At 38.6% G+C, this 15,846-nt stretch overlaps 1 protein-coding gene across 2 annotated transcripts in view; it reads left to right on the forward strand.

Moving 5' to 3' along the window:
• The first annotated feature begins 445 nt into the window (after window positions 1–445).
• Window positions 446–15,846, forward strand: part of gpsm1b (G protein signaling modulator 1b) — a 41,436-nt gene continuing 26,035 nt past the window's right edge. Inside the window, exon 1 of one of the 2 annotated variants that reach the window (XM_067437531.1) lies at window positions 446–623. In XM_067437531.1, the coding sequence (XP_067293632.1) occupies window positions 565–623 (59 nt within the window). In that variant the 5' untranslated portion in view covers window positions 446–564. The remainder of the gene's footprint in view (window positions 624–15,846) is intronic. The other variant, XM_067437530.1, reaches the window with a different exon arrangement.

Below are 15,846 nucleotides of genomic sequence, written 5' to 3' on the forward strand. Positions count from 1 at the left end.
AAATTGTGCTATTTTCATGATTTATCTTTTTGTGGTTCAGATACAATAATATTTTGAGTTTCTATTTATAAAACAAATTTCCTTCATTGTATCAACTCAAATTTTTAACTTCAATAAACTCAAAATTTAAATTTTAATTTTAATTTAAATATTATTTACAGTGTACAAACATATTATATTACGCAGAGGAATGTGAATAAGAAAAGAGATATGTGTGCATGTAGTGTGTATGAGGCACAATCTTTTTTTCTTTTTTGCCAGAAAAAAACATGTAAAATACAACAAAGAAAACATATTAATATACATATGCAAAAAATAAATAAAAAAGAAACAAAAAATGCCAGTGTGTATGAGGCACAATCACATTCACACACACTCTGCTTCCTGTTCACCAGCGTCACTGAGAGGAGGGACTTGCCTTTTATGGTCTACTTGCACAATACCTCACTTCCTCGGCAGCTGCCATTGCTGCACACACACACACACACACACACACGCTGAAGTGCGTCTGCTCGGAGCCCCAGAGGAAGAGGGAAGCAGCTGGAGTTCCTCTACGGCTCAGCAATGGCTCAGTCGGCGGGCAGCACGGACTCTGATCCGGCCAGCAAGAGGCTCCACTCGAGGTAGGAGCTGATGGACGGAGGTCTGGATGGACAGAAAGAAGAGATGGTCTTAATGGGGGGAGGTGGAAGAAAGAGAGAAGCGGGAGGAGGAGAGGGAGAGAGGGAGGGCCTGTCTTGAGCTTGTAGACGTGGGCATGATTATCTTGGAGACGGTGCTGTCAGATTAGGAGAGAGAGAGAGAGAGAGAGAGAGAGAGAGAGAGAGAGAGAGAGAGAGAGAGAGAGAGAGAGAGAGAGAGAGAGAGAGAGAGAGAGAGAGAGAGAGAGAGAGAGAGAGAGAGAGAGAGAGAGAACACAGATTGAGACGTTTTGGCTTTTTTGCGCCTTTTGCAAACCACAAAGTTGTGTGCACTGAAAAGTAGAAATGGTGTAGCAGTTGTTCACTCAGCACTGCAAAAAATGCTCTTCTTACTCAGTATTTTTGTCTTGTTTCTAGTCTAAACATCTAGAAATTCTTAAAACAAGAAGTAATTACTAGACAAGCAAAAGAAGTTGTCAAAGTTAAAAGAATTAAGATCGTTTTTGTTTAAAATAAGCTAAATAATCTGCCAATGGGGTAAGAAAAATAATCTTGTTTTCTGCTTGAATTAAGATTATTTTTCTCACCCCATTGGCAGATTATTTATCTTATTTTAAGCAAAAACTCTCTTCATTTTGAGTTATTTTCCCCCCAAACAAGACAATTACTTTCACTTGTCTAGGAAATGTTTCTCAATGTAAGATTTTTTTAATATTTTAACTAGAAACAAGACAAAAATACTAAGTAAGTATTTGCTTTTTTTTGCAGTGAGAGATTGATAGTAGTTTCACAAATTATTTCACAAGTGACACGTCGAATTGAACATGACATTTTTATTTTCAGTGTCTTTATCTACTATGCTTACATAAAAAAAAAAAAAAAGTTTGCTTATTGTGTGAATTGAATTTGCGAAACAATTGTGCTGCTGTTGAGGGGGATACGGGTTAGTTTAGGACAGGTCAGATGTGTAATTATAGATTCAAATTAACAGTACTGCTGGTCAAATATTACTCCGTTACAAGTGAAAGTTGTAAAAACAGATTTTTACTGAAGTAAAAGTACAGAAGTATTTGTTTTCAAAAGTACTTAAGTATCAAAAGTAAATTAATGTTATGTCGCCGCATTATTGTATTATAGTTGTATAAATGCACATTATGCCATCATGGTTTAAGCCAGTCAGTGACGCTCCATCTGACACACTAGCAGACGACTAACTTAAACTCATTTAAAGACTTGTAGAAAAGTTACAAAGCTGCTGTCACTTTAAGGCCGAATGCACGGATCCAATACACTGATACACATCTGATATTCTCACACTGTTCACCTTCACTGAAGACAGAATCAACTTTGTTTATGTGCAGTAAGGGTGACCCCGAATAGTTGAAGATTCGATGTATCGCTATGCGGAGCCTGATTCGACCACCGATCTCACAGTCGAATCTTCGCGGGTGTTATAACACGGATCATACCATTTTGGCAATGTGGGGGTGCTCAATATTTTAAAGACGTGACATGGCGCTGGACGTCCGGTGTCCTTAAGAACGGTCATGTAAAAGCACTCAAAGTGTTCTTTTCCTCTTTAGGCAGGTATTTTTTTTTATCAAAATGTTCTCTTATATATTTGTGTGATGTTCTGTATTTCGATTGCGGCTTTAACATGTTATGAGAAAACGTTTTACGAATGTTTATCCACCACATTACCTTTTATTTAAACCTAAATAAGAAAACCATTGTCAGTTCGTCTGTCAGTTGGCCGGCAGTTTTGGTCACTTTATTAAAATGTGTGCGGTGTGTAAAGGAAAACGATTTTTTATTTTACCCTCCTGCTGACTAGTGTCACTCCAACCCACACACACACACACACACACACACACACACACACACACACACACACACAGACACACACACACAGACACACACACACACACACAGATGATTCGACTATCAGTCGACTATAGAAAGATTCGACAATTCTGATTCGAATGTCTAAATGCTTAGTCGGGGACAGCCCTAAATTGCATGCAGGTTTAAAAAAAAAAAACTAATGTAAAAGCATGTACAAAATAAGTGTGTGAAATGATTTTAAATGTTGGTAGTTTAAGACCCTATCATGCTTTTTGGGATATTTCCTTTCATGTAATTTTGTGAATGTAAAAGCTCTTAATAAAGAGATAAATTGAGATTTTGTCTCCTTAAAGAAAAAAGTGATTCTGAACTGAAACGAGTCGACTGTAATTCAGTCTTACTTCCTGCTGAACCTGCGCAGGTTTGTGACTAATTACCATAATGCCCTCCTCTGGTCTTGATTGGCTGAACAGTGTCTCTTCGCCCCACCCTCACACACTAGTTAATTTGCATAATGCCTGCCTCTGGTCCTGATTGGCTGAACAGCGTCTCTTAAAGGGATACTTCACCGCTTTTTCATATTAATGTTATTCCCTTAACTAAGCCGAGTTGACACACACCTCTCTCGTCTCAGTGCTCTTAATCTCTCTGACGCGCGGTGACGATCTGATAGCATTTAGCTTAGCCCACTAAGCCCAGTTCATTCACTATGGAACCAAACAGAGATCAAGTTAGAAGCTACCAAACTCCTCCACGTTTTCCCTATTTAAATACAGTTACACCAATAGTTGAACGATCAAGTATGATGACATCAAATAAAACGTGGCACTTTTCTAAGGGGATTAAAAAGGAGAACTATAATGTATGGCGGAATAGCACTTCTGGGAGTACTTCGACTCGGCGCAGTAAAAAAGAAGGCTGAAAAATCCTCCCTCACATCGCCCCCTATTGACAGAAATGAGAGCGAGGAAGGGGAAATGTGAGGGAGGATGTTTCAGCCGGGACTTTTTTACTGCGCCGAGTCAAATTTATTAAAATGAAAAGTCGTTTTTCTGGCCGCAGCACATTCGCGTTCGGTGTGGAAGCACTCATTACACACACAGCTGATCAAAAAATAAAAACATTGCGCAAATTATTCACGCGTCAAAATCGCCTCCAGTGTGAAAGGGCCTTAAGCCCCGCCCTCACACACTGTAGTTAATTTGCATAATGCCTGCCTCTGGTCCGGATTGGCTGAGTAGCGTCTCTTTGCCTCGCCCTCACACACTGTTGTTAATTTGCATAATGCCCTCCTCTGGTCCTGATTGGCTGAGCAGCGTCTCTTAGCCCCGCCCTCACACGCTGTAGTCGTCTCTGAGACTGGAGTTTGGTTGGTGTTGTTCATGTGTAAAAGACGGTTTTCTGCTGAGATTGAGATGGTCAAACCCTCGCCATCGTTCCTGTTCGTATCACTGTGTCAAGAGATTCAAATATGATAATGAGCACTTGCATTTCCGACCAATTACAGCAGAGCTCTCATAGAGGCGGGGCTTAGCGGCTGAATCTCCAAACAAACCAGAAAAAACCAGAGAGAAAAGAGCCGATCTTGCAGTGGATATTATTAGAGAATAAATTGGTTTTGATCTTGGATGATGAATGAGACTTAAAACATAATTAGGAGCATAATAGGGGCACTTTAACATAAAGTGGAACTGTATTTTACAGTGTGTGTCACACATAGATTAGACAAACACCCAATGCAGAAGAGCAATATTCAACTGATTTGCATGTTCAGTGTTTTTTGCACCTCTTCCCTGATCTTTTGCATACGTGACGGACAGTTAAGCCAAGAAAACATTAACCAACCACAGCTGACATTTCAGTTCTATTCAGTGATAATGCACTGTGATTATATTTTACACGCTCGTTCTCGACATCTATTATTAACATCCATGGAACAGACAGTCCTTTAGTATAAAAATGGCTCTTTTAAGAGGAAACCAACATATTCCTTCTATGACAAAAAAAACAAAACAGTAACACTTTATTTTAAGGTTCAGTTATTAACTATGAACTAGTTGCTTATTATCATGCATATTACTGGGATATTGTCTGTTTATTAGCACTTCTAAAGCTCATATTAATGCCTTATTCTGCATGAGCTTATTCTACATCCCTTAATCTGACCCAATACCTAAACTTAAACGCTACAAAAACTACCTTACTAACTATTAATAAGCAGTAAATTAGGAGTTTATTAAGGCAAAAATTGTAGTTAATAGTGAATATGTGTTGCACACATTAACGTGTTTGGAAACTCTATTTTTAGGTGTTCCTATTATTTTTTTGGGTGGAATTTTGTAATTCATGCGATCTGAAAGGAAACATTTACCCGTTTCTTGCTCCTCTCCGTGGTCAGGAAAACTTCCTGATGTCTGAGTAATATGCTATGGTTGACAGTATCGCGTATATAAGAAACTCGTAACACCTTCCAAAATGTGAAGACGTCACATAATGCATCCCAAAGAGACAGGGTGCGAATAACGGGCGAGCTTGGCTCCCCTTACTAAGACCAGGGCTATCCTGAAAACATGATTGGAACATTTTTAGGGGGTCTCAAAAAATATTGACAATGTTCAATATTTTCAGTTTTGTGTAATGTGATCATCTTGGATTATTATGTGTAAAACTGCAAAAATACAATGAATTCATGCAGGACTGCGATTTAAACCTAATTCTCTTTAATAAAAATACCAATACATGCTATTCTTGTCATGAGCCTCGGGGTGTGGGGGCGCTCATGTCCACTCATGATGAGTCTGCGTGACTAACTTAATCGCTGTTCATGTGAACTCAAAGACAGCCTGTTTGTTTATAGACTATTTGTGGGTGACTGTTTGCTGTTTGACCTATCAATTTATGTCAAAAAATAGTATAATAGGCAAAATAGTGATTTATCCTATAGTGATTGCATTAAGCAAGCAGTGCATATACTTAGCTGTTGCATCTTTGTAAGTCCTCTTTTGAGGCACACGCAAAGGAACGAATATATATGGGCCCGGCACGCCCCTAACACTAGAGATGGGCGTATCGATATGAAGTGTCGATATATCGATACTGGCGTGAGCATCGAAAGTATCGATACTCCAATAAAAATATCGATACTAAGGTGTTTTTTTTTACCAGTAATTTTGTTTATTTAAATATTGCATACAATACAAATAAACTATGTTAATTGTGTAGTATAGGACTATTTTCCTGCTCATCTTAACCATGATCTGAATGCATGCAAACGCTACAAGACAGAACCAATCGATCACAGAGAGAGCGTTCGTTCACTGATGACACTATTCAAACAGAACTGCGTTTCCCAAAACTATCATAAGAAACCATAGATGATTTTGAACACACAGCCCAGAATAATGCTCATCAAAAGACAGAGCCTACATAGTGCAATTCCACTCTTTAAATGTAATGTTAAAAGTTATCATGTTATATGCTGTATAAAAGAATCGTGTTCTATGCTGTAACTAATGTTAATATAAATCACTATCAGAATAAAAAGGTTGCATTTTATGGGTGCAATGTTCAGTCACTGGCAGTCCCTTGTGAAACTAAACCATGTTTATTTTTTACTACAGTAGCCGTAGTTCAAATAGTCTAGTATTTGTAGATTTCAATGGTTAATTTCACTACTACTAAACATTTTATCCATGTGTTAAAAAATTAGGATCTAATAAGTTGCTATTAAGGAATATTGAATACCTTTCAAATATGTTAAATGGGTATTTTTACTCTTAGTCATTTAAATAATTTAATATATTTAGTAATTAAAAAAAAGAAGTTTAAAAGTATCATATCGGTATCTGTGATACTGGCCTTGAAAGTATCGGTATCGTATCGAAAACAAAATAAGTGGTATCGCCCATCCCTACTAACCCGACCCGACCCAATTCAAACCCAGGTTTCATTAATTCATTACAGGTGTGTGAGTATCTCAGGAAAGATGCACATAATCAGAACTCATAATGTGAGAGGACTGACGTCTGCTGTTTCTTCTGCACTCAAACCTTTTAAATGCTCATGCTTTTGAAGCTAATACAGTTTGATGTCTTCATCACACCGCCGTCTCCATATGCAGGGCTCGACATTAAGCATGTTCATGGGCTTCTCCAAGTAAATTGGTCACTTGTCCGAGTAAAAAAAAATGCTTGTCCGGAAAAAGTTGTATTTTTATTTTTGTGCGTTGTAAACAGTGTTGCCACAGTTACTTTGAAAAAGTAATCTGATTACTGATTACTCCTTTAAAAAGTAAAAAGTAGTTACTTTACAGATTGCTTGATTTTAAAAGTAACTAAGTAAGATTACACGTTACTTTATTAGTTACATTCAGCAGTTTCCGACAACAGCCCCGCCGCCTCCACTCATAAATGACGACCGTTTTTGCCAACACTCACTTTATTGGATGTACATTTTTAACAGTAATGTCAACAATGTATCTCTTGAGATTTTAAGTTGAAATTTTAAAAAAATTCCTGAAAAAATACTCTCCCCGAGACACCAGAAGAAAGCAAAAATATATATTTAAATTGTTTACTAAGGAAAATGACTAAAATAGTGACTCACAGTGACTTGGATAAATTACTTTAATCTGATTACTGGTTTGGAAATAGTAACGCATTAGATTAAACATGAAACTAAACCACCAGTAGTCGATTGAGTCACCATTGAGTCGATTCATCCAAACGATTCATTTAAGAATGAGGCAGTCATTTACGAACAGGTCAGTGAATCTTTGATTCAACCTGATTCATTCAAACACTGAATCGTTCAGTAACACACTGTTGCTGTGAGACGCGGTATGGTGTTGATGTCTGAAGCATGACCTCATTACACGCTCTGATGATGTCACTGCCTACACATGATCTCATCACATGCTCTGGTGACCTCATCACACGCTCTGATGATGTCACTGCCGACACATGATCTCATCACATGCTCTGGTGACCTCATCACACGCTCTGATGATGTCACTGCCGACACATGATCTCATCACATGCTCTGGTGACCTCATCACACGCTCTGATGATGTCACTGCCGACACATGATCTCATCACATGCTCTGGTGACCTCATCACACGCTCTGATGATGTCACTGCCGACACATGATCTCATCACATGCTCTGGTGACCTCATCACACGCTCTGATGATGTCACTGCTGACACATTACCTCATTGCACGCTCTGATGATGTCACTGCCTACACATGATCTCATCACATGCTCTGGTGACCTCATCACACGCTCTGATGATGTCACTGCTGACACATTACCTCATTACACGCTCTGATGATGTCACTGCCGACGCATGACCTCATTACACGCTCTGATGATGTCACTGCCGACACATGACCTCATTACACGCTCTGATGATGTCACTGCTGACACATGACCTCATCACGTGCTCTGATGTCACTGCTGACACATGACCTCATCACATGCTCTGATGATGTCACTGCTGACACATGACCTCATTACACGCTCTGATGATGTCACTGCCGACGCATGACCTCATTACACGCTCTGATGATGTCACTGCGGACACATGACCTCATTACACGCTCTGATGATGTCACTGCCTACACATGATCTCATCACATGCTCTGGTGACCTCATCACATGCTCTGATGATGTCACTGCTGACACATGACCTCATTACACGCTCTGATGATGTCACTGCCGACGCATGACCTCATTACACGCTCTGATGATGTCACTGCGGACACATGACCTCATTACACGCTCTGATGATGTCACTGCTGACGCATGACCTCATTACACGCTCTGATGATGTCACTGCGGACACATGACCTCATTACACGCTCTGATGATGTCACTGCCGACACATGACCTCATTACACTGTGCTCCATTAGTGATGCGTTCTTCCTCGCCTGTGTGTGTGCTTTTGTACACGGCAAATATAGTCCTGGTATTCAATGTGAAAATGTGCACAGTAAACATACTCTCCAATAAAAAGTAATATATTTCATTAGTAAACAACAGCTCAGATTACGCTATGTATGGGCTAGGTGAGTGTATAACCTGGTTTCATGCAGGAGGTGTGTGTGTGTGTGTGTGTGTGTGTGTGTGCGATCATGTCAGAGCACTCAGCTAATTACTAATTGCTCCACTTTAATCCTAGTTGTTCCAAATCTCATTAGCTGTAATTCTGGATTAACCAGTGAATAATCCTCTAGACCCTTAGAAAGAGCAGCTACAGAGACCAGTGTCTGATTAATCAAAGAAAAGCAAGCCAACAAACGTATCCCATATATATACGCTCTGTGATATCCTTGGATTCTGTGTGTGTGTGTGATGAAGGCACTTGTTTGATGTTGTTCATGCATTAAATATTCAAGCGGGATCTCGGCCTTTAGCTTGATTGAGAGACTGAGGTTGCGACACGCTACATGGATGTCACACACACTCGTGCTGTTGAGATCAGACGTGTGTATGTCGGGGAAACGATGGCCTTTCTGTGACATGCATGAGCCGCTAAGCCTCTCGAAGTGTGCCACACACACACGATAGAAAGACTTCAATGTCTGCAGGTGCTAATAAAGCAATATAATATCTGACGCACAGCATTAGCAAGAGCGCCAGACAGACGGACAACTTGTTTGTTCAATACACAAGTTCATTTCAAAGCACTTAGATTTACATGATTCAGTTTGAACAAATCAGTTAAGACTCAATAAATCATTTATGCAGCTTGGTTTCTTTCCTTTGTGTTTTTTTTTAACAAATTAGTTGAGTGAATGATTCTGTGATTCTCTTCGTGCAGCTTGTTTCATTCATTAATGAATCAGTGTTTTGAACAAATCAGTTGAGTTAATGATTCTGTGATTCGTTCATGCAGCTTGTTTTATTATGTGATGAATCAGTGTTTTTGAACAAATCAGTTGAGTAAATGATTCAATGACTTGTTAGTGCAGCTTGTTTTATCCCTTAATGAATCAGTGTTTTGAACAAATCAGTTGAGTGAATGATTCTGTGATTCGTTCGTGCAGCTTGTTTTATTATGTGATGGATTAGTGTTTTTGAACAAATCAGTTGAGTGAATGATTCAATGACTCATTAGTGCAGCTTGTTTTATTCCTTAATGAATCAGTGTTTTGAACAAATCAGTTGAGTAAATGATTCAATGACTCATTAGTGCAGCTTGTTTTATCCCTTAATGAATCAGTGTTTTGAACAAATCAGTTGAGTGAATGATTCTGTGATTCGTTCATGCAGCTTGTTTTATTACGTGATGAATCAGTGTTTTTGAACAAATCAGTTGAGTAAATGATTCAATGACTTGTTAGTGCAGCTTGTTTTATCCCTTAATGAATCAGTGTTTTGAACAAATCAGTTGAGTGAATGATTCTGTGATTCGTTCATGCAGCTTGTTTTATTATGTGATGGATTAGTGTTTTTGAACAAATCAGTTGAGTGAATGATTCAATGACTCATTAGTGCAGCTTGTTTTATTCCTTAATGAATCAGTGTTTTGAACAAATCAGTTGAGTAAATGATTCAATGACTCATTAGTGCAGCTTGTTTTATCCCTTAATGAATCAGTGTTTTGAACAAATCAGTTGAGTGAATGATTCTGTGATTCGTTCATGCAGCTTGTTTTATTACGTGATGAATCAGTGTTTTTGAACAAATCAGTTAAGTAAATGATTCAATGACTCATTATTGCAGCTTGTTTTATCCCTTAATGAATCAGTGTTTTGAACAAATCAGTTGAGTGAATGATTCTGTGATTCGTTCGTGCAGCTTGTTTTATTACGTGATGAATCAGTGTTTTGAACAAATCAGTTGAGTGAATGATTCTGTGATTCGTTCGTGCAGCTTGTTTTATTACGTGATGAATCAGTGTTTTGAACAAATCAGCTGAGTGAATGATTCTGTGATTCGTTCGTGCAGCTTGTTTTATTACGTGATGAATCAGTGTTTTGAACAAATCAGTTGAGTGAATGATTCTGTGATTCGTTCGTGCAGCTTGTTTTATTACGTGATGAATCAGTGTTTTGAACAAATCAGTTGAGTGAATGATTCTGTGATTCGTTCGTGCAGCTTGTTTTATTACGTGATGAATCAGTGTTTTGAACAAATCAGTTGAGTGAATGATTCTGTGATTCGTTCGTGCAGCTTGTTTTATTACGTGATGAATCAGTGTTTTGAACAAATCAGTTGAGTAAATGATTCAATGACTCGTCAATGCAGCTTGTTTTATTATATCTAATGCACAGACTGACTGGGACAAACGCAGACGAGCACTGATACAAACCGTTCTAATGGAGTGCTGTTCGGCCAATCAGATCAAGGACCGGAACTAAACCGCTGAATATATGTTTGATCTGTAACTTTTGTGCAATTTTTAGACCACAAGTCATGCCACAAATGTTCTAGAGAAACTAGATTGATCATCTCCTGTTTATCATCTGTTATCAGAGAGCTCCTGCTGGTTCTGAATGCAGAGCTTCGTGTGTGTGTGTGTGTGTGTGTGTGTGTGACATGTGAAATTATCTTTCTGGGTTTCCTATCAGAATAAAGTGCAAGGTCAAATAGAAAACATAACCAATATAAAGGAGGGTAATAGTTTCTCGTGGGGTCGTAAGTTATTTTCATCATTTACAGGGGCAAGTCTGTGATTTTATTGCCGTCTGAATCCAGAATGTCAGTGTTTTTCTCCCACCGCCAGTGTAAAAATCTCCGGCCGAATGACCGATTGTTTTTAGACAAACATTAAGGTCGTGTGGTGATTTAATTGCGAATCCACATCTCTGAGTGTTCAAGAAGAGATTGAAACTGTTTAAATGCTTTATGACCCCTGCAGAGCACCGTATCGTTGCGCTTCGCTGTAATTTGGATGCATTTTAAAGGTTTAAAGCCTACACTTTTATTATGAAATGCTGGAAAGTATTCACAAGAATAATCTTTCATCACCGCTCAAAAGAGAAAGAGAAGAAAAACACAAACATTTGAAATGAGCCGTTATTACGGCAGTAATTAACGTAGGTTTCCGCTCATGTCCACATTTTTAAAATGACATCCTTTTTTTTTTAAACAGGAGATTTAAATATTTTAATAATTTCCTATTATTAAATAAAATATGATTTTATTCTTATTATTCCAAGCATGAGGCATTTTTACAGCAGACAATCATTAGACTACACATATCAAGCTTTTAAAATGATGTTAAAGGGGCGGTTGCATGCGATTTGACTTGTTTATATTTAGTTAGTGTGTAATGTCGCTGCTTAAAAGTTACAGCGCTGAAAGTTCAATGCAAACGGAGATATTGTTTTTAAAGTTACGGCAGTTTATTGCCTACAAAAATGGCCGCTTTGGACTACAACGAGCTTCTTCCTGGGTTGGTGACATCACAAACCCTCACTAGTCTCCGCAGATGTGACTTCTGCCCGTAATGGGAAGGGGCGTGGCCTTCACCTGTGCTTGGCACTTCAGCCAATAAAAATACAGGAAACTACATTTGGCCATCTGACCAATCTAAGACCATTGCGTTTTTCAGTGGGAGGGGCTTCATAGAAGCAGGAAGCAAACGAGCCGTTCAAAGCACAGACAGCGGTGTGGAATAAAAGGAGAATAGAAGAAAAATACGGCGTAAAAAAAAAAAGACAGAAGAAAAATACAGCGTTTACAAAAAAGAAGAAGTATTAAGACCCATAAACACAACCAAGAAAAACACGGAACCATAAAATTAATTATTCTTTAATGAATCTGTTTTTTTTGTCATCCGAATGCACGAGTTTATCACTGAGTTGGCATGCAAATTTATTTATACGGACGTTATAGTTCTTGTCTGTGCCTCACATAATGCAGGTCTATGGTCACCACCTCAAAGAGCAGACACAGAGAAGTCCAAATGAAACAATCCCCCATCGTAAGTACACACTGATGGCCTAAGACACGAAACGAGCGGTGTGTGTGAGAAAACCAACAGTATTTATATCGTTTTTTACCTCTTGTACACCACAGGAAACGCACGCGCGCCCTCGGATCAGTCGGACGTAGTGGTGTACAAGAGGTAAAAACGATATAAATACTGTTGGTTTTCTCACACACACCGCTCGTTTCGTGTCTTAGGCCATCAGTGTGTACTTACGATGGGGGATTGTTTCATTTGGACTTCTCTGTGTATGCTCTTTGAGGTGGTGACCATAGACCGGCATTATGTGAGGCACAGACAAGAACGGTTTGACCTAAAATGATCAAAATTAAAACAAATACTCCTACATCTCGGATGCCCATGAGGTAAGCCAAAACATATCAAAATTTAATTCCAAAGTGAACTATCCCTTTAAAATGATGTTAATGATCCTATATTTCCTTCTGCATGTCTTGGTGCAGTGACTGCATGTGTGGAGGTTTGAGCTCTTTGGGTCAGCAGGAACAGGATTATCTGTCCTGCGCTCTAGGTGTCCTTCAGGAGAATTAGGCCAGCTTCAGTCAGTCTGCAGTCTCTGCCTGTTCATGCTGGATGTGCTTCTTCAATCCTAATGGATATAGGAGCAGTTTTATACTTGGATTTGGGAGTTTTAGAGAAGCTTTTTGGTGCTTTCAGAGAGCTCAGCATTCATGTTCTTCAACGGATCCAACGCTGGATGTGCTTCTCTCCTGTTCTGGAGTCTTTACATCGGTTCCAGGTCAAGTTTAGGGTTGATTTTTAAAATCTTGTGGCATTGCGATATTTGTCTGAGCTTTTTATTTTCTATACTCCATCGCGTAATCTTAATTGTCTGAAACTGGCCTTGTAGTTGTTCCAAAAACTCGTCTTAGACTGATGGGTCTTGTCTAATCAGCTCCAAAATTATGCAATTCTTTACCGATTGAGATAAGGCAAGCTCAATCCCTCTGCATTTTTAAATCTAGCCTAAAAACTTATTTTTTTAGGGTAGCTTTTTATTAAACGTTTTTATCAATTTCACATAGTCTGAATTGAATACCATTTTCCTTCTTTTTCATATTCATTTTTGTGATTTTTAATTTTGTGTACTATGTTTTGTCTGTTCTGTAAAGCGCTTTGAAATGTATATTTAAAGGCGCTATAGAAAATAAAGATTATTTATTATTTCAATCCTAATATTGATAAGACGGAGCAGTTTTATGCTTGAATTTGGGAGTTTTAGGGAAGCTTTTTGATGCTTTTGGAGAGTCCGGGCGTTCATGTTCTTCAACGGATCCAACAGAAGAAGTCTCCGCTTGGTTATTAACCTTCAAAGACGATGCTCTGATCACGGCAAAAATCGGATCGGGTCAGTCCAGCTTTAATCCACAAAAACCTCCATCATTGTGACTTGTAGCTGACTGTGAGTTTTGTAAATCGGGGCTCATGTCGACTGAAGCGTTTCCTCTGAGCGGGGCTCAGATAGCCATGTGTCGTCTGGTCCATCGTGGCCCCAGACCCAAAGCCACATTGAGGCCTCTGAACCTGGAGCTCAGCCTCTATGTGGAGAAGACTCGCACCAAACCAAAATGCAGGTACAGGCGGACGCTTCCCCAGATAACAGGGAACTTAAAGGGTTAGTTCATCCAAAAATTTAATTTATGTCATTAATGGCTCTAGTTCCACACCCGTAAGACCTCCGTTCATCTTCACACACACTTTAAGATATTTTATATTTAGTCCGAGAGCGTATGCAAGTGTATGCACACTATACTGTCCATGTCCAGAAAGGGAATAAAAACATCATCACAGTAGTCCATATGAGACATCAGTGGGTTAATTAGAGTCTCTTGAAGCATCCGAAATACATTTGGGTCCAAAAATAACAAAAACTACGACTTTATTCAGCATTGGCTTCTCTTCCGGGTTTGTGTTCAATCCTCAAATAAAGATTCAATTGAAAAATTCATTGAAAGACTCTAATTAACCCACTGATGTCTCATATGGACTACTTTGATGATGTTTTTATTCCCTTTCTGGACATGGACAGTATAGTGTGCATACACTTGCATACGCTCTCGGACTAAATATAAAATATCTTAAACTGTGTGTGAAGATGAACGGAGGTCTTATGGGTGTGGAGCGACATTAGGGAGAGGAGTTAATGATGTCAATTTCATTTTTGGGTGAACTAACCCTTTAAGTTGTGAACAAACATCAGTTACGGTAATAGATCTTAATGAAGTGTTTTCAGTAGATCTGTTGATTTAAAGTGTCCATAACATGTTAGTCTTGAGTCGTGTTGATCCATGCCAGACAGCAAGAATCCACCACTCATATCATTTCAGAAAATGTCAAAATCATTCTTGCTTCAGAGGAAAGAATCGTCTCCCATTTTAAAACAAAGCAGAGGTGGATGTGGGTCCATTTAGAGTCGGGCCAACATTCTTTCCTGACCGCAGGACTGAATAAATCTGCAGCAGCCAAACCAAAAGCACGAGCGATTCAGACATTAATAGAGAAGAAGCCAAACCAGGGAGCTGTTGTCAAAACAGTGCTTTCAGACCACTGAAGCTCAGAGAGCACGATGGAAATATGTTTTATGTTTATGAGAACGCAAGACTGCCCGAAACAAAGCTGAATACATGCAACATGTGCTCTGCCTCCAAATCCTGGAACTAACAATGTGCACTGAAAAAATGCTTTTCTTACTCAGTATTTTTGTTGTGTTTCTAGTCTAAATATCTAACAATTCTTACATTAAGAAACATTTACTAGACAAGTCCACATTATTATCCTGTTTTGGGAAAAATAACTCAAAATGAAGAGAGTTTTTGCTTAAAATAAGATAAATAATCTGCCAATGGGGTGAGAAAAATAATCTTGTTTTCTGTTTGAATTAAGATTATTTTTCTCACCCCATTGGCAGATTATTTATCTTATTTTAAGCAAAAACTCTCTTCATTTTGAGTTATTTTTTCCTAAAACAAGACAATTACTTTTGCTTGTCTAGTAATTAAATACTATAATCAAAAATACTAAGTAAGAAAAGCATTTTTTGCAGTGTGTGAGAATACAGAACCAATCAAACAGAGGAAAACCAACATAATCGAAAATTGACTCATTTAAGACCGCCAGATATAAATGCTTCTTTCAGCGGTTTTACCACAGACAGACGAGACACCACGGGCAAAAGTTATTAATTGTGTTTGGTTTTGAAACCCGAACTGACACACCAGAACAATACAGTGAAATAATCATCGAAATATGAGCAAATCAAGGCCTCTAAACATGAAAAATAGATTGCATTATACCTTTGTGTCCTAGCAAGTGTGTGAAATGTGCCAATCAAAATGTGGCATTGCGAAATATCAACGTCTATTTCATCATTAAAATGCCTTTTCACATTCATCTTAAGTGAGG

This window comes from Pseudorasbora parva, chromosome 3 (genome assembly GCF_024679245.1).
Source record: "Pseudorasbora parva isolate DD20220531a chromosome 3, ASM2467924v1, whole genome shotgun sequence".
NCBI classification, from domain to species: domain Eukaryota; kingdom Metazoa; phylum Chordata; class Actinopteri; order Cypriniformes; family Gobionidae; genus Pseudorasbora; species Pseudorasbora parva.